This window comes from Schistocerca nitens, chromosome 5 (genome assembly GCF_023898315.1).
Source record: "Schistocerca nitens isolate TAMUIC-IGC-003100 chromosome 5, iqSchNite1.1, whole genome shotgun sequence".
NCBI classification, from domain to species: domain Eukaryota; kingdom Metazoa; phylum Arthropoda; class Insecta; order Orthoptera; family Acrididae; genus Schistocerca; species Schistocerca nitens.
In genome coordinates this window covers 712111278-712138989 of record NC_064618.1, presented here as the reverse complement: position 1 = coordinate 712138989, position 27712 = coordinate 712111278, and the positions used below count along the sequence as shown (strand labels likewise).

Genomic DNA, 27712 nt, shown 5'->3' with positions numbered 1-27712 from the left:
TCCGGCTCATGGAGGGGTTATGTTGCTGGTCCGGGATGATATTTACTACGATCCCATCACATTGCACACCGGCCTGCAGGCAGTTGCCGTCTGAATTCCTCTCCCCACTTTTACATTTTCCATTTGTACCGTTTACACTCCATCGTCGTCTGCCGTTACCAGGGCAGACATGATGCAAATTATTGCTCAGCTACCTGCACCATTTTCGTTAACTGGAGACCTCAATGCCCACCATCCCCTTTGGAGCTCTCCAGCATCCTGCCCGAGGGGCTCCCTGTTAGCAGACCTTTTCAACCAGCTCAATCTTGTCTGCCTCAATAATGGCGGCCCCACTTTTCTTCCGGACACAACTCACACCTATTCCCATTTAGACCTCTCTATATGTACTACCCAACTTGCATGCCGGTTTGAGTGGTATGCACTTTCTGATACATATTTGAGCGACCACTTCCCGTGTGTTATCCATCTCCTGCTTCATACCCCCTCTCCGTGCTCAACTAGTTGGAACATCTCCAAAGCAGACTGGGGGCTCTTCTCTTCCAGGGCAACCTTTCAGGATCAAACCTTCACAAGCTGCGATAGTCAGGTTGCACACCTCACGGAAGTCATTCTCACTGCGGCTGAATATTCCATCCCTCACGCTACTTCTTCTCCACGTCGCGTACCGGTCCCCTGGTGGACCGCAGCATGTAGAGACGCTTTATGTGCTCGTCGACGTGCTTTATGCATCTTTAAATGCTACCATACAGTGGCGAATTATATCAATTATAAACGATTACGTGCACAGTGTCGTCGTATTATTAAAGAAAGCAAGAAAGCCAGCTGGGCTGCTTTCACAAGCACCTTCAACAGTTTTACTCCTTCTTCTGTTGTCTGGGGTAGCCTGCGCCGGCTATCTGGCACTAGGGTCCACTCACCAATTTCTGGCTTGACGGTCGCGAATGACGTCCTTGTGGTCCCTGAGGATGTCTCCAATGCCTTCGGCCGCTTTTTCGCAGAGGTTTCGAGCTCCGCACATTACCACCCTGCCTTCCTCCCCCGAAAACAGGCAGAGGAGGCTAGGCCACCTAACTTCCGCTCCTCGAATCGTGAAAGTTATAATCCCCCATTCACCATGCGGGAACTCGAAAATGCACTTGCCCGGTCACGGTCCTACGCTCCAGGGCCTGATCCTATTCATATTCAGATGCTGAAGAATCTTTCTCCTGCGGGTAAAGGTTTCCTTCTTCGTACTTGTAATCGCATCTGGATTGAGGGACATGTTCCCGCATGCTGGCGCGAGTCTATTGTTGTACCAATTCCTAAGCCGGGGAAGGACAAGCACTTGACTTCCAGTTATCGAATCATCTCGCTTACCAGCTGTGTCTGTAAGGTGATGGAGCGAATGGTTAACTCTCGTTTGGTTTGGCTGCTCGAATCTCGACGCCTACTTACCAATGTACAATGTGGATTTCGTAGGCGCCGCTCTGCTGTTGACCATCTGGTTACCTTGTCGACCTTCATTATGAATAACTTCTTGCGGAAGCGCCCGACCGCGGCTGTGTTCTTTGATTTGGAGAAGGCTTACGACACCTGTTGGAGGGCGGGCATTCTCCGCACCATGCATACATGGGGCCTTTGCGGTCGCCTCCCTCTTTTTATTCGTTCCTTTTTAATGGATCGACAGTTCAGGGTACGTGTGGGTTCTGTCCTGTCAGACAACTTTCGCCAGGAGAATGGGGTGCCACAGGGCTCAGTTTTGAGCGTCGCTCTCTTCGCCATAGCGATCAATCCAATAATGGATTGCCTCTCAGCTGATGTATCAGGCTCCCTTTTCGTGGACGATTTTACCATCTATTGCAGCGCGCAGCGTACATGTTTCCTGGAGCGCTGTCTTCAGCGTTCTCTTGGCCGTCTTTACTCCTGGAGTGTCGCCAATGGCTTCCGTTTTTCTGCCGAGAAGACGGTCTGTATTTCTGTATTACCTTCCGGCGCTACAAAGAGTTTCTCCCACCGTCCTTACGACTCGGTCCCGTTGCTCTCCCATTCGTGGAGACAACAAAATTTTTAGGTCTTACATTTGACAGGAAACTTAGCTGGTCTCCACATGGGTCATATTTGGGTGCCCGTTGTACCCTTTCTCTAAATGTCCTCCGTGTTCTCAGTGGTATGTCGTGGGGAGCGGATCGAAATGTCCTACTTCGCCTATATCGGTCGATCGTCCGCTCCAAACTGGATTATGGGAGCTTCGTATACTCCTCTGCACGGCCGTCCATCTTACGCGGCCTCAACTCCATACAACATCGGGGTTTACGTCTTGCGATCGGAACGTTTTATACTAGTCCCGTCGAGAGTCTTCATGCTGAAGCTGGTGAATTGCCACTCACCTACCGGCGCGATATACTGCTTTGTTGTTATGCCTGTCGGCTACTGTCAATGCCCGACCACCCATCTTATCGTTCCTTTTTTGACGACTCTCGACCGTCAATACGGGTTGTATGTCTCTGCCCTGCTACCCCCTGGAGTTCGCTTTCGTCGCCTCCTTCAACACCTTGATTTTTCACTCCCTGCAACGTTTAGAGTGGGTGAGAGCCACACGCTATCTTGGCTCCAGGCTCAGGTTTGTGTTCACCTTGATCTCAGCTCACTCCCAAAGGAGGTTACCCCCGGTTCGGTATACCACTCCCGTTAATATGACCTTCATTTATACAGATGGCTCTAAGACCAATGACGGGGTTGGGTGTTCTTTTATTGTCGGAGCACAAAGTTTCAAATACCGTCTCCTTGGCCATTGTTCGGTCTTCACAGCTGAGCTCTTTGCCCTCTACCAGGCTGTTCTTTACATCTGCCGCCACCGACATTCTGCTTATGTCATCTGCTCCGATTCCCTGAGCGCCATCCAGAGCCTCAGTGATCCGTATCCGGTTCACCCTTTCATGCACCAGATCCAACGCTCTCTTCAGCAGCTGGTGGACGATGGTTCTCCGGTTAGCTTTATGTGGGTTCCTGGCCATGTCGGTATCCCTGGGAACGAAGCTGCAGATGCCGCAGCCAAGGCTGCGGTCCTCCAGCCTCGGACAGCTTCTTGTTGTGTCCCTTCATCAGATTGTAGCAGGGTCATTTGTCGGCGCATTTTATCGCTGTGGCATGCCGATTGGGCTGCACTTACGGACAACAAGCTCTTGGCCTTGAAACCTCTTCCCACGGCTTGGACGTCCTCCTCACGCCCTTCTCGGCGGGAGGAGGTCGTTTTGGCCCGGTTACGAATTGGGACACTGCTGGTTCAGCCATCACCATCTGCTGACGGCTGCGCCGGCGTCGTTCTGCCCATGTGGGCAATTGCTGACGGTCTGCCACATTTTAATGTCCTGTCCGGATTTTAATACACTGCGTCTTGATCTTGGACTGCCATGTACTCTGGATGCCATTTTAGCGGATGACCCAGGAGCAGCTGCTCGCGTTCTTCGTTTTATCAACTTGACAAACCTGTCTAAGGACATTTGATTATGCTGTTTTTTTTTTAATCCTCTGCCTATGTCTTTTATCTTTTAGCTGCTGTTTTAACCTTGTGCCTCGCGGTGCATTCCTAACTAAGTCTGTGTGCTAATGACCATTGTAGTTGTGTGCCCTAAAACCACAAAAAAGCTCCAGAATTTTGTATTCCTTAATTCTAGATACACAGATAATTTGTTGAACGAGTGGCTAATTGGTATGTTTTTAATTTTGTTTGAACTGTTTGAGATTCCCAGTTTCTTGCTTTTGTTAGATGGCTAGTGTACACCATAGTTCAGCTGAAGCTGATTTTTGTTGCCAGCAACAAAAACAATCGAGGAGAAAATATGCAACTGAGTGTAAGGATTCTGAAGATGTCAAAAAGGCTTTTTCATGATGTAGAATCATCTACTTCACATGGTATTTTTTCTACTTACGTCTTCTGAACGAACACTTGATTAACTTTATGTACACTACCCCAGAAGATCATTCCATGAATGGAGTTCAGACGTACTTAATATGCCAACACCGTTGTCATTGGCTCAAGACAATCAGAGGTGCTTAATAAGCAGAATATGATGAACTTGGATTCGTAATTAGTGTAGCTATGTGTTGACTTCATTTTAAATAATTGTCCCACAAGAACCAAAGGAATTGCGGAGTATTTCACCAGTTCTACGCCCATTGAGGTCTCCTGGTGCTAGCAGGTTATTTTTGCTCGTTGAAGTTGCAGAACTGGCCTATAAATGGTTCACATCTGTTACCCGAGTTATGTTTATGTCGACAAACATAGTTTTTCAGCTATACCTCAAATTGTAAACTTTGCAGCTGTGGGTTGACTTCCATGTTTCGACAATACCGATAGCAGTGACATAAGTACAAGAACATAAGAGAACTATCTGCAGAGGGGCCAGATATATAGTTCCTGAAGAGAGGCAGCAGCCTTATTAGTCCAGTCAAATGGTGCGATCAGGAGGAAAAATTTGTAGAAATTTTTTGATAAGTTTCCTTTATATTTTCAAGTATGCTGAATCCAAATTTTCAAAGTCTCCTCAAAATTTTGGCCTGGGAATGGATCAGAAACAGAAGAAAAACAAAAAATGGGCCTTTTTTTGTTTGTAACTCTGAAATGATTCAGTTTTTGGCAGAGTTGATTATGAAAATAAAGAGGATAAAATTTCCCACAAACTAGGTATAGTGACCATTTTCACCAGACCAACCATACGGCATGTAGCACATGTTGAAGTTAGCCACCCCCAAACCGAACTTCACATCCCTCAGTATGCTATGATGTTCATTTAAAGAGCAATATGAAAGCTTCAGTCACACCTTCAGTTACAAGGTGTTCAAATAACTTATGTAAAGACATAATAATATTTCTTTATATGGCATTTGGAAATAATAATAAGAATCATCTTTATATTGTTAATATAATGACTTTAAACAAATTACATATATGTTAGTGCTAAAAATAGGTTAATTTCAGTTCATACCTCATAATAGGAAAATAATTATTTACCTACTAAAATTATAAATGGTTATAATACATTAGAGTTGAAATCAAAGTGTAGTGCTTCTTACAATAATGAGGTCATGAGATTTCACAACAGGAAATTATAACAATAATAATGTGAAACACAGCTTGCCTTTGGCTATAACCATCCTCATTTCAGTCTCCTGTTTCTTCTCTACTTCCAGTATGGGATATGCTAAGTGTTGTGAATTGAGGTGCCTGACATTCTCACAAACCGTATTGCATTTGATGCAGAGCTTCAAGCAGTGGAGGCCTGTTGTTTGGAAGCTACAGGAGCAGCCACGACACCCTGTTTTGCATTTGCGTACAATGTGGGTCAGAATAACACTGGGTGCTGGCAGCTGAAGTATAGTGACTGGAATCCAGCAATCCTTAAACATCATCCTACCCCATTCCGGAGACTTTTACTTCTGCCCAGCCACTATTTTACCTGGTACAATGGACTCACATTTGGGAGAACGACTGTTCAAACCCACATCCTGCGTTTGTGACTTAGGTTTTCAGTGATTTAAGGAAATCACTTCAGGCAACTGCTGGGAGGTTCCTTTGATAAAAGGCATAACTGATTTCCTTCCCCATCTTTTCCTAATCTGAGCTTGTGCTCTGTCTCTAATGACCTCATTGTTGATGGGATGTTAAACACTGATCTCCCCTCCTCCCTGTTGTACATAGTGGTACACTGAGAGAATATGCTGGCAAGCCGCATCCTCAGTTGATGGCAGAGAAGCAATGTTGGTGCTATTTTGAATGTCTATTTGATGTAGCTTCTGTATCTGAGGTGGTTTAGAGACTCTCCACTTACACCACCACACACTTTGATGACGGATCGTTTACCACACTCCACTAGGGCTTCCTTGTCTGCTTCCATACCTTTAAATATACCTGTTACAATTCAGGGTTTTTCTTCAATGTAGTGATACATTTCACTTCACCCGGATTGTAAACAGCAGAGTAGTGTCACAGCCAGTGACTGCATTCAAAAATAAGATATTCTCTCAAGCAGGCTGCCAATTCCATGAGAAGAGTAAAACTGCTGTAGGGTTTTGTCTCCCACTGGTTTCATCAGTAATACACCACTGCATGTGTTCAGCATCAGTGTCCATTAACTACTCATACACTGCAAGTGGCAGCACTAACAGAGGAGGGTATATGAAGTGTGTTGGGTATACGCGGAAAAACTGTGCAATCATTGTTGTAATGTGGCAATTGAGCAGTTTATCTGACATCGTAAAGGATATGATAATTGGCCTTCGGGCTGAGAGTAGAAGCATTTCTGAAATGGTTATGTTTGTAAACTGTTCGTGTGCTGCCGTGTTTGATGCGTACTGTGCATGGAACAATGGGGCTATCCAAAACTGGCACCGAAGCAACTGTGGTGCACCACTGTCATAGATGACAGACGAACAGCAGTTGCGGAGATGTGTACGGCTTAATAGACATTCAAATGTTGCTCAGATGAACCAAAGGACTACCAACAGTGTCTCCTTAATGACAATTCAGCTAACATTGCTTTGTACGGGCCTCTGCATCAGGCACCTGGTTCAAGCACTGATGCTGACTGCTTTTCATCAGCAGAAAAGGTTGGAATTAGCATGCCAATACCGCAAGTGGATGTCCACTGAGTGGTGGCAGGTTGCGTTCTCAGATTAATCACATTTTATGCTCAATTGGACAGATGGCCATTGGCGTGTAGGGCATGAAATGTCTGAAAGTGAACACCCTGCAACAATCATTGGGGCATTATTGTCTGTGAAATGTTTTCATGTCATTCCCTGGGTGATCTAACTATTCTAGAAGGCACAGTGGATCAACACAGATATGCATGTATCCTTGGGGACCATGCTGTTTGTTTTTCCACTGCATGATATCTACCAGCAGGACAACACAACATGTCAGATACCTCACAGTTTATGTATGTGGTTCGAAAAGCATCAGTATGAGTTTTCCTGGCCACCAAACTCCCCGTATTTAAACCCAACCAAGAGAGTGTGGGATGACCTCAATTGGGCTGTTCACAACATGTGTCCTAACTGAGAAACACAGTGCAGCTGGCCTTGCCACTGGAGTCAGCCTGGCTCTATATCATTGTCAGTACCTTCTAAAACCTCATTGACTCTCTCTTCCAGCACATCTTGCACTGGCCTGTGCTGCGAAAGGTTATCAGGTGTCTGACAGTTAGTCACATTAATGTGACCGGACAGTGTACATTACTTTGTTGATTGAGGCCTTTGAGAATGATAAAAAGGCCTACAACTATGATAGTTGAATGTGTAGGGGTCATAGATCTTGCAGTGTTGATAATCTGGATATCAGCATTGTCCATAACTTGTTTGGAAGCTATACCTGCTTTGGCCAATTTGTCCATTAAATTGATACTAAGTGGTCCTTATGCTTTGAATTAGCGAGAAATTTTTCCTGAGTGACAGTTCTTACTATCATTTCATTGAAGATTATTTCTGCAGATCTGTGCTCATAGGTCTTCCTCGCTCACTAGTTCTTTATGCTCGTGCTCAACTTACACAAACAACTCGATGCAACAGGTATCTCTCCCATCAGGAGAGCGCGTCAGTGCCATCTGACACAGCTTACTCCTGACCACTGCAATTACCAGCTACCAACCAGACCAATAACACTGTGACACTTCTGGAGCACGGAATTCGGTAATGTCTGTGCAGTTAAGCACGGTAAGGTGTGGAGCGAAGGTCTTGAGACAACCCATCCCTTAAAATTGAAATCGTGGATCTTCCAACATGCACCACTACAATGATGATGGTAATAATGGCACATAGAAAAAGTATTTACAAGTGCAGAAAATACATATTTTCTGATACAGCAATTTCTGGGGAGGTAAATTGAAGAAGACTGCACCAGGTAAGAGAACTAGGAAATCGGGAAGATTTAGTTAGAAAGGAGAGTGTAATGGGGCAACGAGTATGTGCAGGGACAAAGTTAGACATTACTGTTGATTCAGTAGATATGCCGTTATCTGTCTTAAGAAACTAGAGATGTTATTCAGTTCGCTGATGTGATGATGTATTCTAGTTCCTGCTACTGGAAAGGACTTCAAGATAATGGCTGAGTGTTAGAGTGGGACAGAAAGGAATTTGCGTTGATGGGAACAACTGTTTCTACTATGTTAATCAGACAAAACCATTAAGGTCAAGGAGAGACAAGAGCAACACTATATGTTATAAGACAATAGAGGACGCAGAGTGTATGGAAACCTACGTGCCTGTCTTCATGCGGTCAGGATAGCTGTGCATGTGGTAGTTAACTTTGAACAGTGCTGACATCTCAAACACAGGCATTCATAACCAATACCAGGTGCCATGAGTTTTCCTGAGAAAGAGAGAAAGACGTTGCAGGATAACATAACTGTAATCAATTACTGGCAGTATAAGCATTTCTGCAAGTGTCTTTTTTCAGGTCAAGAAGGAAGAGCTTTTTATATTTTGTTAGGGCGCAGAAAAATGCTGATGCCTTCTTGCACATTGCAGCTATTTGCTCCAATTTAGATTTTCGTCTGTTGCTACTCTATTTTGAAAAGACAGTTGCAAGTGCTGTATTTTTGTGTTTCTTCAGTTTCTGTATTTGAAATGTTCTTATGTCTGGAATGCTGTGTATAGGTTCAGATTGTGATGATGATGCTGATGATGATGATGATTGGTTTGTTGGGTGCTCAACTGTGCGGTCATCAGTGCCCATACAAAGTCACAATTTTTACCCAGTCCATTTTTTACTCAGTCCAGTTGAGCCACTGTCACGAATGATGACGACGTGATGATGATGATGAGGAGGAGGACACAAACACCCAGTCCCCGGGCAGAGAAAATCCCCAACCCATCTGGGAATTGAACCTGGGACCTTGTGATCCAGAAGCAGCAACACAAGATCTGCAGATGGTTCAGATTGTGAAGTTAGTTGCTCTCAAGTTGTGAACTGCTGCTTCTTGAAATACTACTCAGACAATCAAATAGCTTTTCTTAAAGTGTACTTCTTCACTGCTGCAGCCATTCTTGTGCTGGAATCTTGAAGCTTTTATAAATTCTGACTTTCTTCTGTTTATTAGAATGTATATTTCCTCTGACAAAAGTTAAATTGTGTCTTCTGCTACAATTGATGTGTAACGGACCATCACATTTACGATGAATGTTCATGCGTTCGATAGGATGTTCCATAAACACAGCCTGACAGTACTGATAACAGTTTTGTAACAATCTGACAGATAGAATGCAATGATTGTCATATGTCCTCTGTGATGTTAGCACCATTTTCTTAGAGGCTCCTTTACTCAGTTGCGCGCACCACTTCTTAGAGCTGTATTATCATAGCACAGAAAAACTGCCAAGTGAGCGGATATGGCAGTGCACATCAAAATTGCCATTGTTGTTGTACTTTGGGGACTGCAGTAACTAACCTTCTCATTGTATAAGCACAACCAATAACCAACTTAACTTTGAGACAGTTTACAATTCTAAACAAACCAGCTAATAATAAATCCTTTCACTGTTTAGATCTTTTGTTGTATATCTAGATGTTCAATAATACTCGCTTTACCAGAAGCTATATGTTACAACACAGGTTATTATAGACAGTGCACTAGGGCAACTCGTACATGTACCTGGGTGTAACACTTTGTAGGAATATGAAATGGATTGATCACGTAGGTTCAGTCATGGGTAAAGCAGTTTATTGGTAGAGTACTGGGGAACTGCAGTCAGTCTGCAAAAGAGATTGCTTATGAATCATTTGTGTTGCCCATCCTAGAATATCACTAAAGTGTGTGTGACCGGTACCAGATAGGACTATCAAGGGATATTGAACGTGTATAGAGAGGGGCAGCACGAATGGTCACAGGTTTGTTTAATACATGGGAGAGTGTCACAGAGATACTGAAGGAACTGAAGTGGCAGACTCTTTGAAGAGAGACGTAAACTATCCCGAGAAAGTCTATTAATGAAGTTCCAAGGACTGGTGTTAAATGATTACCGTATGGGTATGCTACAACACCCTAGATATCGCTCACACAGGGATCGTGAGGATAAGATTAAAATAATTACTGCACGTGCAGAGGCATTCCGACAATCATTCTTCTTGCATTCCATATATTAATGGAACAGGAAGAAACCCTAATACCTGGTACAACAGGATGTATGCTCTACTATACACCTCACGGTGGTTAGCAGAATATAGATGTAGATGTTGATGAGAAAGAGTTAGACTAGGTGAAAAAATAGGCTAAAGTGCAATTACAATACACCATGGCTCTTCTGTTCCATGATTATAATGGCAATTTGTTGGTGTTTGTAACCAGTCAGGTGGCAGTATGTGGTAGGCAATGAAAATCATCCAATTTTGTAATTCTGGTTGTCACAAATAGATCATTATTTTTCCCAAATTTGTGAAGATTTCCATGGTTGGGACATAATAGCACAGTTTGAATTGCTGCAAACCCACATGTGACTCATGATTTGTCATATTCAGTTGCGTCATTCATTATGTGAACCCTTACCAACAGCAACATGCATTGGAAAAACTGTGGAACACTGTAGGTATACTTTTACGAAGAAATAATTAGGCTGTAAACTTAATTAAATATTTTTATTTACTTACTCCAAAATTTATTCTTGATTAAGACTCTTGGTCAGTCATACATACTACTAGGCACAATATTATGAAAAGGAAAGTTACTACTCACCATATAGTGGGGATGCTGAGTCACAGATAGATATAACAAAAAGACTGTCACAAATAAAGCTTTCGGCCATTAAGGCATTCATCAACAATAGAAGAGACACACAAACAAGACGCACACACTGTGGCAGTGTGGTTTCACATTCTATTCTGGATTTTCCATTGTTTGATACTGCTAGGTACCTAACATTTTACAAACTATACATATATTTGTGTGCAATTAATTATGAACACAAGAGTAGAATGAATCTGCCAGTGCAGTGGATTGTATATTGTTTTGAAATGAAAATAGTTCACACACATGTCTTCATTTCTACCAACCCCTGTCTCCTACTCACTCCTACATTAGAATAAAAAATGTCATGACTGAGAGAAAGGGAGACAAAGGGAAAAAGTGAACAAAAGAAGGTAGTATGGTGTAGCAAGTCTTCACATTATGATAACACTTTTGAGATCGTTTAAAGAAACATCAAAGCATTTGCTGTGAGTGATTTAGCAAAACAACAGAACCATTAAATCGGGATATTGCACACATTTCTGAACCATGTATTTTGTGAATAACTCTAGTGTTTAATCACTGCGCCTACCCAGTATAATAAATAGGAAATTCAAAATAATTAAATAGTTTTGTGTCCACTGCTACTGATACCAAAAGTGCCAATTTACTTTTAAATAAATTACCTGCTACTATGAATACACCTTTATTTCTGAGTAGTTATTTTCCTTGAATAACTCCAGCTATATACTCCTCAAAATTTTCAATAACATGTCACTGATTTTCCCCAGTAGTGAAAAAGAAAAGTCCAGACTAGCTGCAGTAAGTTTAATATTCTGTACCTCAGCTTTTGTGGCTTTATTGCCATTCCCAATTAAGTTCTAATGTGATCTGACTCCCATATTGCATCTGTAGTAAACTTCCATTGGCTAATTAATTGTGATTATGTGACATGATGATGATGATGATGTCCCATACTACGAGGAGCGTAGGGGACGATGCGGGAGACCCGCACCGTCATACTGGCCAAGGTCCTAGCAGAGGTGGTTTGCCATTGCCTTCCTCTGACCGTAATGGGGATGAGTGGTGGTGGTGGTGGTGGTGGTGGTGGTGGTGGTGGTGATGAGCGTGACACAACAACACCCAGTCATCTCGAGGCAGGGAAAAATCCCTGACCCCGCTGGGAATCGAACCCGGGATCCCGTGTGCGGGAAGTGAGAACGCTACCACAAGATATTTAGTAATTGTAAACAAGTGAAATACTCTTTTCACACTTACCTGATAGCATATTTCATCATAGGAAACGAACTATGAAATAAATAATAAATCTTACTTTTAAACGAACTCTTAAAATTTCCAAAATGCTGTAATGTTTGTGATGTGGCTTAATTCTGGATTAGAATGACATCAGTGATGTAGCCCTAAAATTATGTTAACTGTTTTGTGACCCTTCTTGAAAATGAGAATGTTGTACATTTTCTACTAAAAAATTCTTAGTAGAATACTAACAGTAGAATGAGTAAAGACAACTGCTCGGTGTGTAGTTGTGGCAGTAAGTAATAGGTGGGCACATAAACAAAAAGTGAAACACAAATGGTGGATTTAAATACTTGTTATTCTCCAGAAAACACACACACAGTTATTGTATGACACACTTTCAAATTTCAGTCCAATAAATTGTGATAAAGATTATACTTGTATGATGCATTCATTTTCTCTTTGTTTCCCATATTAAGCCTTAAAAATAGTGTTGGGAGGTTTTTTCCCTATCAAATGCTGTCTCAGGTTTTCCTGTTTGTGTGCTCCATGTTTTACACTCTCTGTTAGAGTACTGGTAGACTTTAGTCAGATTTCTCCAGGAGGCACAGTGTTGTTGCATGCTCGTAGCATGGCTGCCAACTATTACGGACGTTCAAATTGTTAGATTTGTCACCTTAATTATGGAGTTAGGGAAGTTACTAAAAGATTACAGAAATCGACATTTTACAATTTGATGTTACAAAAAAAAAATCAGAATAGGTACTGTTCACCTTTTACTAATTATTTGCTAGTAAAGTGTGTTAACAGATGGTAATGGTTTTCTTCCTGAGTATATAGTTAATGTGTCAACAAATGATTTCATCGCCACGGCATGGTTATTCTGTGTGACGCCAAAAATTTTTTGTTCTGTTTATATCAACTGAAAGGGTAGGAATAAAACTGCTTTCGTATAAAGTGACATCACAAGGTTCAAGGCATTTGTCTGTAAGCTGCTGCAGTTTTTCTTAACAGGTGAAGTGACAAGACGTGCAGTTCCTCTGTTCATCCGTACTTAGTATTACACTCCACACTGATGCTATTATAGTGACGGCTGTCTCCTTAAAGCTTTCAAAATTTTTTCGGAAGTAAGTTATTATAGACTGATGATATTTTCAGTTATTTTGTGCATTATGTGTGTTCAGTGATTTTATTCATCTTTTTAGATTTAAAAAACACTGTTTTTTAGTTGAGATATATGTGTATTGATTCTTTAGTATTTGAAAATTACTAAACTGTTTCTACAGCACTCTTGATGTTAACTAAACAATTTTTTAGCCTTTTCCATTGAACCTGATCTTTTCATTTGCAATTCTTTTTCCTGCAAAATCTTCTTTATTTAGGATCAGAAAATGTGTGAAATGTAGTGCCTGAAGGACTAAATCAGGCTCCTCATTTACAAAATGTTCTGGGGGGATGGCTCCTCTGGTCCCCTGCATATTTGCCATGTAATTAATAACCGCCTCTTCTGAAGGTTGGCAGCTATGTTATTGGACATAATAGCACAGGACAATTCATATCAGACGCCCTTTCATGTAATTGTCGTTCTGTAAAGATGATGTCATTTTATTTTGTTCTTAATGTTCTTGCTTATCTTCATTGGCTTGTAAAGATACTATCTGTCTTCCCACTTGTACACTATCATTTTTGTGTCATTTTATTGTGCTAGTTTACATTTCTTCTTTACTTTTTTTGTTCTCATTTTGTCACCATTACATTCTCAATATTTTGGTGTATATTCACTGACAGGTGTTTGGGCTGTGGGTAATATTGGGCGACAGAAAGGAACAATATGGTGGGCACTAGCCGCAGCCTTTGCAGTATATCCTTTCCGAACATACTTTCCAGATGATTCCACATGGCTTACTACAATGACTTTTTTATCAGCATCAGCATTTGATAATAAATCCAAACAATGGAGGAGGACACACAAGAGGAGGTCTCTTTGCAGGTAACTGTGAAACATTATTTTTCTTAAATCAGAGATGAGTTAGAATTTTTTTTTTTTCACCGTAGGAACCATCTGTTAACTTTATGGAAACTTTATCAACCACTCCTTTTCTACAGGAGAGGCAGTGGTATAACTGTTCTACTCTATATCTATTGCTGATGCTTTCCTTTTCTTACAGATAAATTATAATACTTTTTTCTTAAATATGTGTGCAGTCCCTGCAGAATCAATGAGCAACTCATTGACCCTGTGTTCTGTGCCCTGCCCCTTGAGCACACTTGTGAACTGGTGGCACAATTGCTCTGCAATGTCATATGCGGCTATGTTGTAGGCTATAGCTCTCAAAACATTTTGTTTGCAGTAGCAGTATCAAAGTCCTGTATGAACATAGATTTGAAGATAGATTTGAACATTTCTTGTTGTTCTGTGGTTATGTGAAGGTGTAGTGTAAAGCCTACGAGCTTCCTAGTACGAAATGCTTTACAACAACTGCATTTGCCTCTGGCATTGGTAAAAATTGTTACTGACTTGGGTAGTGATGTCTTTAACAATAAAAGATTCCTTCTGATCTATGAGCACCTGATCAAAATGCTGATTGGGTGACGCACAAGAATCTTAGGGGATTGACAAACTGTTGGCAGTTTCTTGCTGTGTATGTCCAGATGAGTGCAGCTTTGATAATGCTTTGGTATGATCAAGACTACAGACCACAGTCGTGGCAGATCAGTGCAAAGAGGACAAAAAGGAAGAGAATGACTGTAAAAAAAAAAAAAAAAATTCTCAATGGAATTTAAGTCTATATATTGTCATTGTGATTATTCTTTTAATATATGCTAGATGCATGGTGTCATCATTTACAGTACTATTCAAGTATCATAATTCATTATGTGCTTCAGTTTTATTTCCTGTCGTAATGATCCATTCTACAAACATCCCCCCCCCTTTTCTCTCTCTCTCTATCTATCTATCTATCTATCTATCTGGATGTCATAAGAACTGGGTAGTTAAAATTCTTACTACATAAATCATGTCCATTTTAGATATGTTAAAATTACAGTAATCACACATACACAATGCAGTGCACACTGCACACCTAGCAATTAAGATGCAACATTTCATATGAGGAGCTGAACCATTCAATGAAGTTTAGAATACTAGTAACCCTAGACTACTCCTTAACATCTTCCTTTCATAATTACTACCTAGCAGAACCTTTCTGAATTTTTACTCAAAAAACCTCTGCTGACTTGCATATGTAGTCAGAGCATTCTGACTGCCGCTTTTCTATGCAGGTTGTGTGCACAGTCTTGTTCACAATATCCAAAGTGCTGAAGTTGCAATGACTGTCTAGATTAAAGGTCCCTCATGTAATACATAAAAATGTGTAATTGTTTTTGTCTTCTGGCATACCTCTTGTGTTCATCTGATTACTATGAAACTTTTGTGAGTTGTTGTGTGCGCCAGCAACAGTTTTGAACGAAAAAGGAATATTTCTTTGTTCATCATTGTGTCTTAAGCTATTCGTAAACTTGGTGAAACAAGTTTGCTCTTCTGATGTAGGTCTTCAGGCTTTCCTGGTGAGGTGTTGCCATCTTGAAAAATTGGGTTTTCTGCCAGTAATCCATGTTCTTCTTGCACGATATTTCAATAGCATAACTCGCAGTCTTCATCAAGTCCTCCGTAAGGCTGAATCCGTTGTGGAACAGTTCCAGTATTTATGCCTATGTGGGGCTAGGCACTCCGTCATTAGTCCATGGCCCGCCAGTCTGAATTACTCGCGAGTCAGTAGCAGCAACCATATTATTTTCTAGCTGTTGCTTTTCTGACTGTTGTGCACGTTCTCTTTGGCTGTTGTAATTTTGTCGTCTGACGTTCCGTACAACTTCCAAGTTGTACTGGGTGTTCAGTCTTCTGATTGCCTTCATTTAAGCAGTGCTGTGCACTATAGTGTTCTATTACTGTAGTTGATTGCATCAGGTGCTCATCTGAGGTCCACAAACACTTGGAGTGACTGTTGGATTGTTTTCTAGCTGCTGCTGTTCAAATTGTCATTCATTCTTGAAATGACCATCCTCAGGTACTTGTTTTGCTATCTGAAGTACCACCATCTGTGCATTCTATGTTGGTTTTGGTGGATTATGTGGTCTCACAATTTCCAAAGTTATTTGCTCAGTGTTTGGACGTTGCGTCATTAGGACGTAGACTGTGTGACATTCGCCTGCTTTATTTCTTCGTTGATAGTCCTCAGTGTTGACCTGCTACATTGTTATACTCACTGAAAAATAGGGGGGTTGGAAGTTAAACACCGACTACTGTAAATAATGTAGCTAACAGCTGCACAATTGTATTTCACAGTTCTTTACTTTCACTGTTCACAATCCCACAATATTGCACAATTATATGGCCATTTCACTATTGGTAAATGTTGATAAGCCTCATTAATAGGTTGCAGGCAACATCAGCATACTGCTACAATAGATTGATGTTGAACATCTATGAACAGTAAAAACCTAACCACACAGTTCACAATTCTTGCAGAATAATACATCCACAATTCTTGCAGAATAATACAGAACGTATTTTTCAAATAAATTAAACAGACATTGTCATTAATTGTTCTAACACACGGCCTATTTGTGTTACACTTACCCCTCTGTTAAGCTGATACATTGGTGTTATCTAACCAGTACATGTTTCACGTCTGAAAAATGGACGTAAACTGACTGACTCAGGACTAAAAATCGGTCCTTTATATATCCTCACAATAATAGGCACTGAAACTATACAATGTTCAATGTTTAAGTTACAGAAATTACAATTAAGACATAACTCATTCAGTTAACTAGGTACATCAAAAAATTCCTTTTTACCAGTTGCTTCTACCCTAAAGGTTAGGCTGAATTATTTGTTGAAATAATGAAATTAACATATATAAAAAACAAAGATGCTTTAACTTACCAAATGAGAAAGCGCTGGTATTTTGCTGGACACAATAAAATAAAAAAAAACTCACAAACACACACACAAAATTCAAGCTTTCGCAACGCACGGTTGCTTCATCAGGAAAGAGGGAAGGAGAGGGAAAGACGAAAGGATGTGTGTTTTAAGGGAGAGGGTAAGGAGTCATTCCAATCCCGTGAGCGGAAGTACTTACCTTAGGGGGAAAGGAGGACACATATGCAGAGCCTCCTGAATATCTCTGGAAAAATATCCTTTCCTGTAGAACACAGACTTCAGTTGTTCTTTCTCCATTATCAAGTTGTCTGGAACCAAAAGAGTTTGTGCCCGATGAACCAGAGTTCTGAGTACACCATTGTTCTGGGGTGGATAGTGGCAGCCACTGGCTCAAGGATATAGATTGGTGTGAATTGGTTTTTGGTAAGTGCTGTGATCAAAAGTGCTATCTGCCTTCCTCTGGACAGGAACATCTAAGCATGAGACATTTTTGTCCCTACTTCTCCATTTCCATTGTGAATTATATGTCAAATGACAAAATTATTAACTGACAATAAACAGCAGTCTGAACAGCTACGTTGCTGCTAATGACTGGCACATATGTTGGATGGAGAGCCTTGTGTAGCGCAGACCGATGACGGAGCGCGTAGTCCCACAAAGGCATAAATACTGGACCCATTACACACTGGATTCAGCTTCGGGGAGCATCTGATGAAGAAGGCGAGTTATGTAATCGAAATATTGTGGACATAAAACACAGGTTACCAGCAGAAAATCCGATTTTTCAAGATGACAAGCTGAATCTTAGCTTTGGCCCATCACAATATTTTAACCATGATAGCTATAACTGTAATTACATCAGTTAACACTCTGAATGTTTTCATGTCTAGTGACAAGTTATATTGGTCAGAAACCCTAAACAGTGTGCACATCATTTTATGTTCTTATGCAAGGCCCTAATTTCATTCGTTTTCAGTAATTTATCCATGATAATGTTGTTATGTGATCAGCTCTTATTGATTGCTTTCTTGTATTCTTACTTATTTCCGTCCACAGTGAAATAGTGTGTGTGTGTGTGTGTGTGTGTGTGTGTGTGTGTGTGTGTGTGTGTGTCCACCATGGTAATAATTTTCTTTTCTATTTTCTCAGGCGGCTGACTGTGTTCACATTGTGTTTATCACTGTATATGTCATTGTGGTGTAGCTACATATACTTCAATGCTAAACTCACAGACAGTAATGGTGAAGAAGTTAGAGTGCATGAAGCTTTGCATCATCTTTTTACATCTCCACTGTGGACCGACCTAAAACAGTCATTAAAAGACACGTACAACTTCGCTCAGCATCATGGATGGTATGAGACATGGAAATTGGTTGTTGACTTGTCAGACCCTCATGGGGAGCAAAATGCCTACAAGGTAAAATTTTCTTCAAATCTTTGAGTTCTTTTGTTACAGTACTATGATGTTAACATAATTACCAGTGATATTGTTGCTGCTAATTTAATTACAAAAAATATGTTTCAAGATTCTAGTTTGGAGTGTGGTAAAGTCCTTCAACCTTTTTTTTCTTTAGAAATGAGGAGCTAGTATAATACTACATGACTACTAGGGTTGACATTTATATGTCTGTCTACCATTAAAAATGTCGTAGAACTTGAGATAGCATTTATGTAATTGGTTATTGATTATTCAATCAAAGTTGATGCATCACCTTGCAACACTCTTCGATTGTAACCTTAACTGATATTGCATAAATGGGTCAGTCTGTATGAAGTGGTCCAGTAGTGGTTGCTTAATCATTTTTAAATATTTTAATTTGCCCTATATTTTATTTATATTTATTTATATATTATATTATATTTATGTGATTGCCCTATATTTGAGAAGTTCAAAACAGTTTATTAAAATTATTTATCTTGCACCTTTACTGGATGGTGGCCATTTTTAATTTCTGGGCCATTTTTCAGTCTGGTGACATTATCGAAAATTTGAATCTCTCTGCACTGGGTTAAGTTAGAACATTGCAATTGACATGATTGTTTTTAGAGAAGTGTCCTTTACAACATTGTCAATTACACAAAATACCGTAAATTCAAAAATAACCGGTCAAAATGACCTCCAAAGTTTGGTATCCAAATTTTCAAAAATCCACTTTTTAGGCCCAAAAAATAACAAACCGAGGAGTGATTTATGAGAGTCTATTTTTTCCTAGAGTTAGATATCATACACTACTAGCCTCATATAGAGCAAGAACACTTACAAATGTTTCCTTAATTTTTTATGAATTTTTGAAGTTTGTAAATTTTCATTTTTTTGTAAAGTTTGGGGTTAGTTATCTCAGGTGGGACTGAATATAAAAATATGATTTTTGCACAGTTTGTACATCTATATGATTGCAACGTACTGTAAAAATTTCAACTTTGGTATCAGACTGTGAATGTAGTAACACGGTTCACGTTTTCCGTCGCACTTCAGAGTAGACCAAGAACTGTCTCATAGGCATGCCCGATGTGAACTGACTGGGCACGGCCCGTGCTGCCTGAGTTGTTGTTGTTGTTGTTGTTGTTGTTGTTGTTGTTCCGCTGGCAGAGGTCGCGGCCGAATTCTCGCGTGCCCTCTGGTGGATGGGACTCTATTTGCGGCAACTACCGTCCGTGACGCGCCGTGCCGATGTGCACCTCCTGCGATCTTTCTGGTGGCTACTGCAGTGAACAAAGATACGAATTTTTGAAAATTAAGAAATAATTCACATTACTCTACAACTGATCTTATGGCTGTTGCCTATTTAAAAGGTTTATTGTTTAATTGTAGTAAAATTTAATTGCAACATATATTTAGTTCACACTATCATCCAATATTCATTTAGTTTATTTATTTTTAATAATGCAATAGGAGCTTTCACTTTTGTTCTATGGTAATAAAAATGTCCATTTACATTTAGGTTTATTGTCAATAAAGAAGTACATTATTGCTGGGTGTGGCATTGTTGTAGTCAGTCTGTTCTGAAACCTCTGTTAGAGTGGGTGTACATACTTAGAGAGTGTAGAATGTGTTATGTGCTTTGTTCTGTGTGTAATTTGTGATTAATTTTCAGAGATTAACTGTAATGCAATAATATGGATGAACAGTGCTCTGTTGGACAGGTAGCAGGTGTAGGGTGTCACAAAACAGTTTACAGTTCAGTTTCAAAAAACTTGGAAAATGAAAATGTTAATTTATTATTTATTTTAAGTGTGCCAAAATAATATAAATGTTAATTTCAGTGATGTTTCCACTTTTTGTATGCAATTCAGTACCTTACTTCAATAAAAATTGATTATATCCTGCCATTATCACACATGAATAGGCAACAGCCATAAGATCAGTTGTAGAGTAATGCGAATTATCTCCTCATTTTCATAAATTCGTGTCTTTGTTCAGTCAGATATCAGTGTTCAAATTTTTACAGTACGTTGCTATCATATAGGTGTACAAACTGTGCAAAAATCATATTTTTATATTCAGTCCCACCTGAGATAACTAACCTCAAACTTTACAAAAAAAATGAAAATTTACAAACTTCAAAAATTCATAAAAAATTAAGGAAACATTTGTAAGTGTTCTTGCTCTATAGGAGGCTAGTAGTGTATGATATCTAACTATAGGAAAATGTATATAACAGAGGGAAACATTCCACGTGGGAAAAATATATCTAAAAACAAAGATGATGTGACTTACCGAATGAAAGTGCTGGCAGGTCGATAGACACACAAACATACACACGAAATTCAAGCTTTCGCAACAAACGGTTGCTTCATCAGGAAAGAGGGAAGGAGAGGGAAAGACGAAAGGATGTGGGTTTTAAGGGAGAGGGTAAGGAGTCATTCCAATCCCGGGAGCGGAAAGACTTACCTTAGGGGGGAAAAAGGACAGGTATACACTCGCGCGCACACACACACATATCCATCCGCACATGCACAGACACAAGCAGACATTTGTAAAGGCAAAGAGTTTGGGCAGAGATGTCAGTCGAGGCAGAAGTACAGAGGCAAAGATGTTGTTGAAAGACAGGTGAGGTATGAGCGGCGGCAACTTGAAATTAGCGGAGATTGAGGCCTGGCGGATAACGAGAAGAGAGGATATACTGAAGGGCAAGTTTCCATCTCCGGAGTTCTGACAGGTTGGTGTTAGTGGGAAGTATCCAGATAACCCGGACGATGTAACACTGTGCCAAGATGTGCTGGCCGTGCACCAAGGCATGTTTAGCCACATGGTGATCCTTATTACCAACAAACACTGTCTGCCTCTGTCCATTCATGCGAATGGACAGTTTGTTGCTGGTCATTCCCACATAGAATGCATCACAGTGTAGGCAGGTCAGTTGGTAGATCACGTGGGTGCTTTCACACGTGGCTCTGCCTTTGATCGTGTACACCTTCCGGGTTACAGGACTGGAGTAGCTGGTGGTGGGAGGGTGCACGGGACAGGTTTTACACCGGGGGCGGTTACAAGGGTAGGAGCCAGAGGGTAGGGAAGATGGTATGGGGATGTCATAGGGATGAACTAAGAGGTTACGAAGGTTAGGTGGACGGCGGAAAGACACTCTTGGTGGAGTGGGGAGGATTTCATGAAGGATGGATCTCATTTCAGGGCAGCATTTGAGGAAGTCGTATCCCTGCTGGAGAGCCACATTCAGAATCTGATCCAGTCGCGGAAAGTATCGTGTCACAAGTGGGGCACTTTTGGGGTTCTTCTGTGGGAGGTTCTGGGTTTGAGGAGATGAGGAAGTGGCTCTGGTTATTTGCTTCTGTACCAGGCCGGGAGGGTAGTTGCGGGATGCGAAAGCTGTTTTCAGGTTGTTGGTGTAATGGTTCAGGGATTCCGGACTGGAGCAGATTCGTTTGCCACGAAGACCTAGGCTGTAGGGAAGGGACCGTTTGATGTGGAATGGGTGGCAGCTGTCATAATGGAGGTACTGTTGCTTGTTGGTGGGTTTGATGTGGACGGACGTGTGAAGCTGGCCATTGGACAGGTGGCTGACGTGTTGAGACGTCATGTGATTTTATTCCAGTGATTACTAAATTGATCAAAATTTAAGTATAAGTTGGCATTATGAGCCCCTTTATCAATACAGTGTTACATCCCCTATGGCCTGGATGCATGCACTGACTTGTTTGGGAAGGATGTCGTAAAGCTGTTGTATATTTTGAGGAAAGCTGGACCACTACTGTTGTAAATGGTCCTTGATATCCTGTATCTCACATACTGAAACGGAGTCAGAGTTGATGTCCCAACTCGCCCCATGCTTGATCTAGGGATCTTGTTGGACATTGGAGTACCTCTACATTATGCAGACAGCTCATAGACGTGTGCCATTTGGATGAGTGTTATCCTGTTGAGATGTGGCACATTGCTGTTGTAAGAGAGGTAACACAAGAGGACGCAGAATATCCGTGACGAACATTGTGCAGTCAGAGTTCCCTCAATCAGTGCCATCCATAATCCAGTATCTGATGGCTCCTCTTACCATGATACCAGGGTTAACACCACTGTGCCTCTCCGAATCATTGGAATGATTGAACTTTCCTCCAGGTCATCACCATACTCACCATTGGTGGTCATCTGGGTTAGTGCAGAAGTGCAGTTCATCATTTAATGACATTTATCAGCAGTCCGTGCATCCCTGTCACTGCAACACTCCAAACAGAGTGGTTTGTGTTCCTGTGTTGACAGCCTACACATGGGATGATAAGTCCCTAGTCCAGCTGCTGCTCATATCTGACCAATGTTTCAGTGTGAGACAAAATATTGCAGGAAGTCCATTATTTGTTGTTGGATGGCAGGAGCAAATACGAAGGGGTTATGATGTGCTTGGTGCACAGTAAGTTGATCCTCCCTAGTGGTGATCAAATGTGGCTGACCACTACCTTGACAACGATGTTCCTATGCAGTCCAACATTCATCCAAATGACCCCAAAACTGTATATTAATATAATAGAGGGAAACATTCCACGTGGGAAAAATATATCTAAAAACAAAGATGATGTGACTTACCAAACGAAAGCGCTGGCAGGTCGATAGACACACAAACATACACACAAAATTCAAGCTTTCACAACAAACTGTTGCCTCATCAGGAAAGAGGGAAGGAGAGGGAAAGACAAAAGGATGTGGGTTTTAAGGGAGAGGGTAAGGAGTCATTCCAATCCCGGGAGCGGAAAGACTTACCTTAGGAGAAAAAAAGGACGGGTATACACTCGCGCACACACACACATATCCATCCACACATATACAGACACAAGCAGACATATGGTCTTTAAATATGTCTGCTTGTGTCTGTATATGTGTGGATGGATATGTGTGTGTGTGTGTGTGTGTGCGAGTGTATACCCATCCTTTTTTCCCTCTAAGGTAAGTCTTTCCGCTCCCGGGATTGGAATGACTCCTTACCCTCTCCCTTAAAACCCACATCCTTTCATCTTTCCCTCTCCTTCCCTCTTTCCTGATGAGGCAACAGTTTGTTGTGAAAGCTTGAATTTTGTGTGTATGTTTGTGTTTGTTTGTGTGTCTATCGACCTTCCAACGCTTTTGTTTGATAAGTCACATCATCTTTGTTTTTAGATACAAAACTGTATATTGTTAGATGTGAGCACTGAGGTCCACAATGAGACCCCCACCAAACACCTGTCAGGTGCTGATAAAGCTGTCTCACATGTGCACTCTCTCTGTGTCTTTCAGAGATCACTCAACATCTGACACTTTCCTTGGCCCCTTATGTACTCAGTCAGTCAGGCCTGGTAACGACACTAACATGAAAAACACTGACACACTCTGGTGGCCGCCCCACCTGTCAGTGATTTTTAACTCTATATCATTCACATACCCGCCAATGTGTTTGTGTATATGTACAAAGTTACATTGACATCCAACAATGTCTTCTTAGTGCTTCAACTTTTTGTCAGGAAGTATGCTTAGTGCTTCAAATTTTTGTCAGGAAGTATGCTTTTGAGTAGTATTGTAAAGTGTTTTTGATTTCTTAGTGATTTTTAAAATTTTTATGTTTATTCTTTTTTATTGGTCCAGTAATAAGGTGTATAGCTGTATACAAAGTTGAAATTAAGAGGACCTTCAAGTGACGTTGTTTCTGCATCATAGATGAATTTTTATCATAACCAGTTGACATACTTTACACTATATCATGTAACTTGAGTGGGGTGTCATATGATTCGCTGGCACAGCTCTAGAGCACTAACATGGTCTGTGTTTGGATAGGAGTTGCAAACTGTTCTTGTTTTGGATTGTGCTGGCTACAGTAGCTGTGGAATTATGTTATTCTCTTCAGTAAGTTATACATTTAAATATTTGTGGTAAGCTACAAAATTCATGTGTAAACGGAAAAATATCCCTGTCCTTTGAAAGTCATTTTACTTACGCTCTGTAGAAGGAACATTAGCTTCAGCTGAAATAAGTGTTTTGATAAGATCTGCTGCATCAAAAAGCTATTTTGCCACACATTGTCAGAAGAGATATGTTTCTGTTGTGTTCTACTCTTCCATCTGCTGCTGTGCCCCCCCACCCCCTCACCCCACCCCTGCGGGTTCGAGGGTTAGAATAGGCCCGAGGTACTCCCGGTTGTCGTATGTGGTGACTAAAAGCAGTTTCACACGTTTCGGCCTTTATGTGATGGTCCCCTGTAGGGTTTGACCTCCATTCTTCAAAATTTTTCCAAAGAGCGAGCCAATTGGGGAAGGGCGCCTTACAAGGTGCATCGTGTCCATTGTGCATTGAGTTCTTTAGCCCACTTTCTCGTTGTCTCTTTGCAGTCCTGCCCATTCTCCATCTCTTGGGCAAGGACACCTTCCTGGGTGCATTTTCCACCGTGCACTATGCAGTTTCGATTTCTACATCGACAATGACCATGGACTTCTTTGCACCTGATACCCAGTACGGTAGCCAGTCCGTTGTGATTGGGCCGCCATGTACCCTATTGGTTGTAGCCCCCTGACCACACAGGGTTCGCTGTGCTGATGCCTGTGCTATTATTTCCCCACTTATACCAAGGGATAGATGCCCATCTCCCTGGGGCGTCAGGACTCCCGGCAATGACCATCCTGCCAGGTGGCCTTTGCTGCGGCTGGGTGGCGCCCATGGGGAGGGCCCCTGGTTGGGGTGGGTGGCATCAGGGCAGTGACACGTGATGAAGCATAGTCCTTCATCTCTTGCTGGTGGTGAAACACCAGCAGTCTCTAAGCGATCACGAGCTCAATTGAACGCATAGAAGTACGACCCCAAATCGTTCCCCTCCCTGGCCACACTATGGGAGGAACGTCAGGCTAAGGATGGCAGCGGATCTTATTCACTCCGGTACCTTGTATGTTCGAGAGCTGGTGGGGAGTCTTTCATGACGATGAAGCCTCAGTTTTTTGTTGAGCATTTAGAGGACAAGTTCGGGAAGGAGGAGGGCTTGTCCAAAATGAGATCTGTGTCAGTCTTGATCAAAACAGCATCCTCTCTGTCACGGGAGTTACTCACTTGTGACAAGCTGGGGGATGTTTCTGTAACCATCACGCCCCATAAGAACATAAATATGGTCCAGGGTACCATATTTCAGAGACCTTCATTTGCAGTCCGACGATGAGCTGTGCGCCAATTTAGAGCAGCGAGGAGTACATTTCGTCCGATGTGTCCACCGGGGTCTGAAGGATAATCAGGTTGCCACCGGTGCATTCATCTTGGCCTTTGAGGGTGATACATTACCCGAGAAGGTCAAGGTGATGGTCTACCTGTGTGATGTAAAGCCCTATATCCCTCCCCCCGATGCGGTGCTGTGCTGGAAGTTCGGCCATGTGTCTTCCCGCTGTACTTCCAGCGTCACATGCAAAGATTGTGGACGCCCATCACATCCCAATACTCCATGTGACCCAACTCCCATCTGTGTCAACTGTGGAGAGCACCATTCGCCTTGCTCGCCTGACTGCAGGTTCTCCAGAAAGGAAGGAAAATCATGGAGTAAAAGACACTGGACAGACTGACCTACACTGCTCAGGCTAAGAGAAAATTTGAATGCCTGCATCCTTACGCCGCCGCTACAACAGTTCTGGCACCATCATCTCTGCCAACTGATGTCACCTCTCAGAGCCGAAAGACTACACATGCCCCCTTGATGGTGGGGGCATTTCCCTCCTGGTTGCTCCTGCACCACCTACTTCAGGAACAACAACCCCCAACCCCAACCATTGGGGACGCCCGTCCCCACTTCCAATCCGGAGAAGCGTAAGTCTTCTTCGGCTTCTCTCGCTAGGAAGGGGTCCTCCCTTCCCAGGTTTCTTCTAGTGGGAAAGATGACACCCACCAGTGGCTGGAGAGCCCAAAAGCAGCTGGTCGTAGGGCTTCACACTGCTCCTTAGTCCCGGAGAATGAGCCAGTGAAGTCCTCCCAGCCAGGACGCCTGGGAAACCCAAGGAGCAGCAAGAGAAATCCAAAAAGAAAACCTCTAAGACCAAGGAAATTGCGGTGGCACCCACACCACCGCTACCTAGAAGCTCTGCGGCTGAGGATGGGGTGGAGATTTTGGCGTCCACTGAGGACGTAGATCTCACCAGACCCTCAGACACAATGGATATAGACTGCTCAGGCAATAACTCGGTGGCAGCAGGTGACTCTGAGGTGTAATCTGCCTCATTGAATGTTCCATGCCTTCCCAGTCTCACGATGTCATCCTCCAGTGGAATTGCGGCGGTTTTTTCCAGTGCCTGGCTGAGCTATGGCACATGCTATCTGCATTGCCCTCCAGGAAACCTGGTTCCCAGCAATGTGGACCCCTGCCCTCCGCAGCTATAAGGCATATTACAGGAACCGTAATGACTATAATCGAGTGTCATGTGGAGTTTGCATTTATGTCCTAAACTCGGTCTGTAGTGAACATGTGCCTCTTCAAACCCCTCTTGAAGCTGTGGATGTCAGAATAAGGATGATGCAGGAAATAACTGTCTGCAAAGTATATCTTCCTCCAGATGGTGCAGTGCCCCTGAATGTATTAGCTGTACTTATTGATCAACTCCCTAAGCCTTTCCTACTTCTGGGAGATTTTAATACCCATAACCCCTTGTGGGGTGGTACCATGCTTACTGGCCTTGGCAGAGATGTCGAAACTTTACTGTCGCAATTCACCCTCTGTCTCTTAAATACTGGGGCCGCCACACATTTCAGTGTGGCTCATGGTAGTTACTCGGCCTTTGATTTATCAGTTTGCATCCCAGGACTTCTCCCATCTATCCACTGGAGAGCATATGACGACCTGTGTGATAGTGACAATTTCCCCATCTTCCTGTCACTGCCCCAGCGTCAGGCACACAGATGCCTGCCCAGATGGGCTTTGAACAAGGCGGACTGGGGAACTTTCACCTCTCCTGACACCGCTGAATCTCCGATGTGATGGTTGAGCAGGTGACTAGCTCAATTGTTTCTGCAGCAGAAAATGTGATCCCTTGCTCTTTAGGGTGCCTGAGACGTAAGGCAGTCCCTTGGTGGTCGCCAGAAGTCGCTGAAGCAATTAAGGAGTGTCAGCGAGCTCTACAGTGGCATAAGCGACACCCTTCCCTGGAGCACCTCATAGCCTTTAAATGGCTCCGTGCCCATGTTCGCTATCTTATCAAACAATGGAAGGAGGAGTGTTGGGAGAGATATGTTTCCACCATTGGGTGCCACACATCACCTTCCCAAGTCTGGGCAAAGATCAAACGTCTTTTCGGGTACCAGGCCCCAACATCTGTCTCTGGTGTTACCATAAATGGTGAGTTATGTACCGATGCAAATGCGATTGCCGAGCACTTTGCT

The 27712-nt window shown here is 42.2% G+C and overlaps 1 protein-coding gene across 1 annotated transcript in view; it reads left to right on the top strand.

The window, feature by feature from the left end:
- The window catches only part of LOC126259372 (dnaJ homolog subfamily C member 22), a 49692-nt gene that overhangs the window by 8141 nt on the left and 13839 nt on the right, over positions 1-27712 (top strand). Inside the window, exons 3-4 of the mRNA XM_049956111.1 lie at positions 13740-13941; positions 18046-18313. Of these exons, the coding sequence (XP_049812068.1) occupies positions 13740-13941; positions 18046-18313 (470 nt within the window). The remainder of the gene's footprint in view (positions 1-13739; positions 13942-18045; positions 18314-27712) is intronic.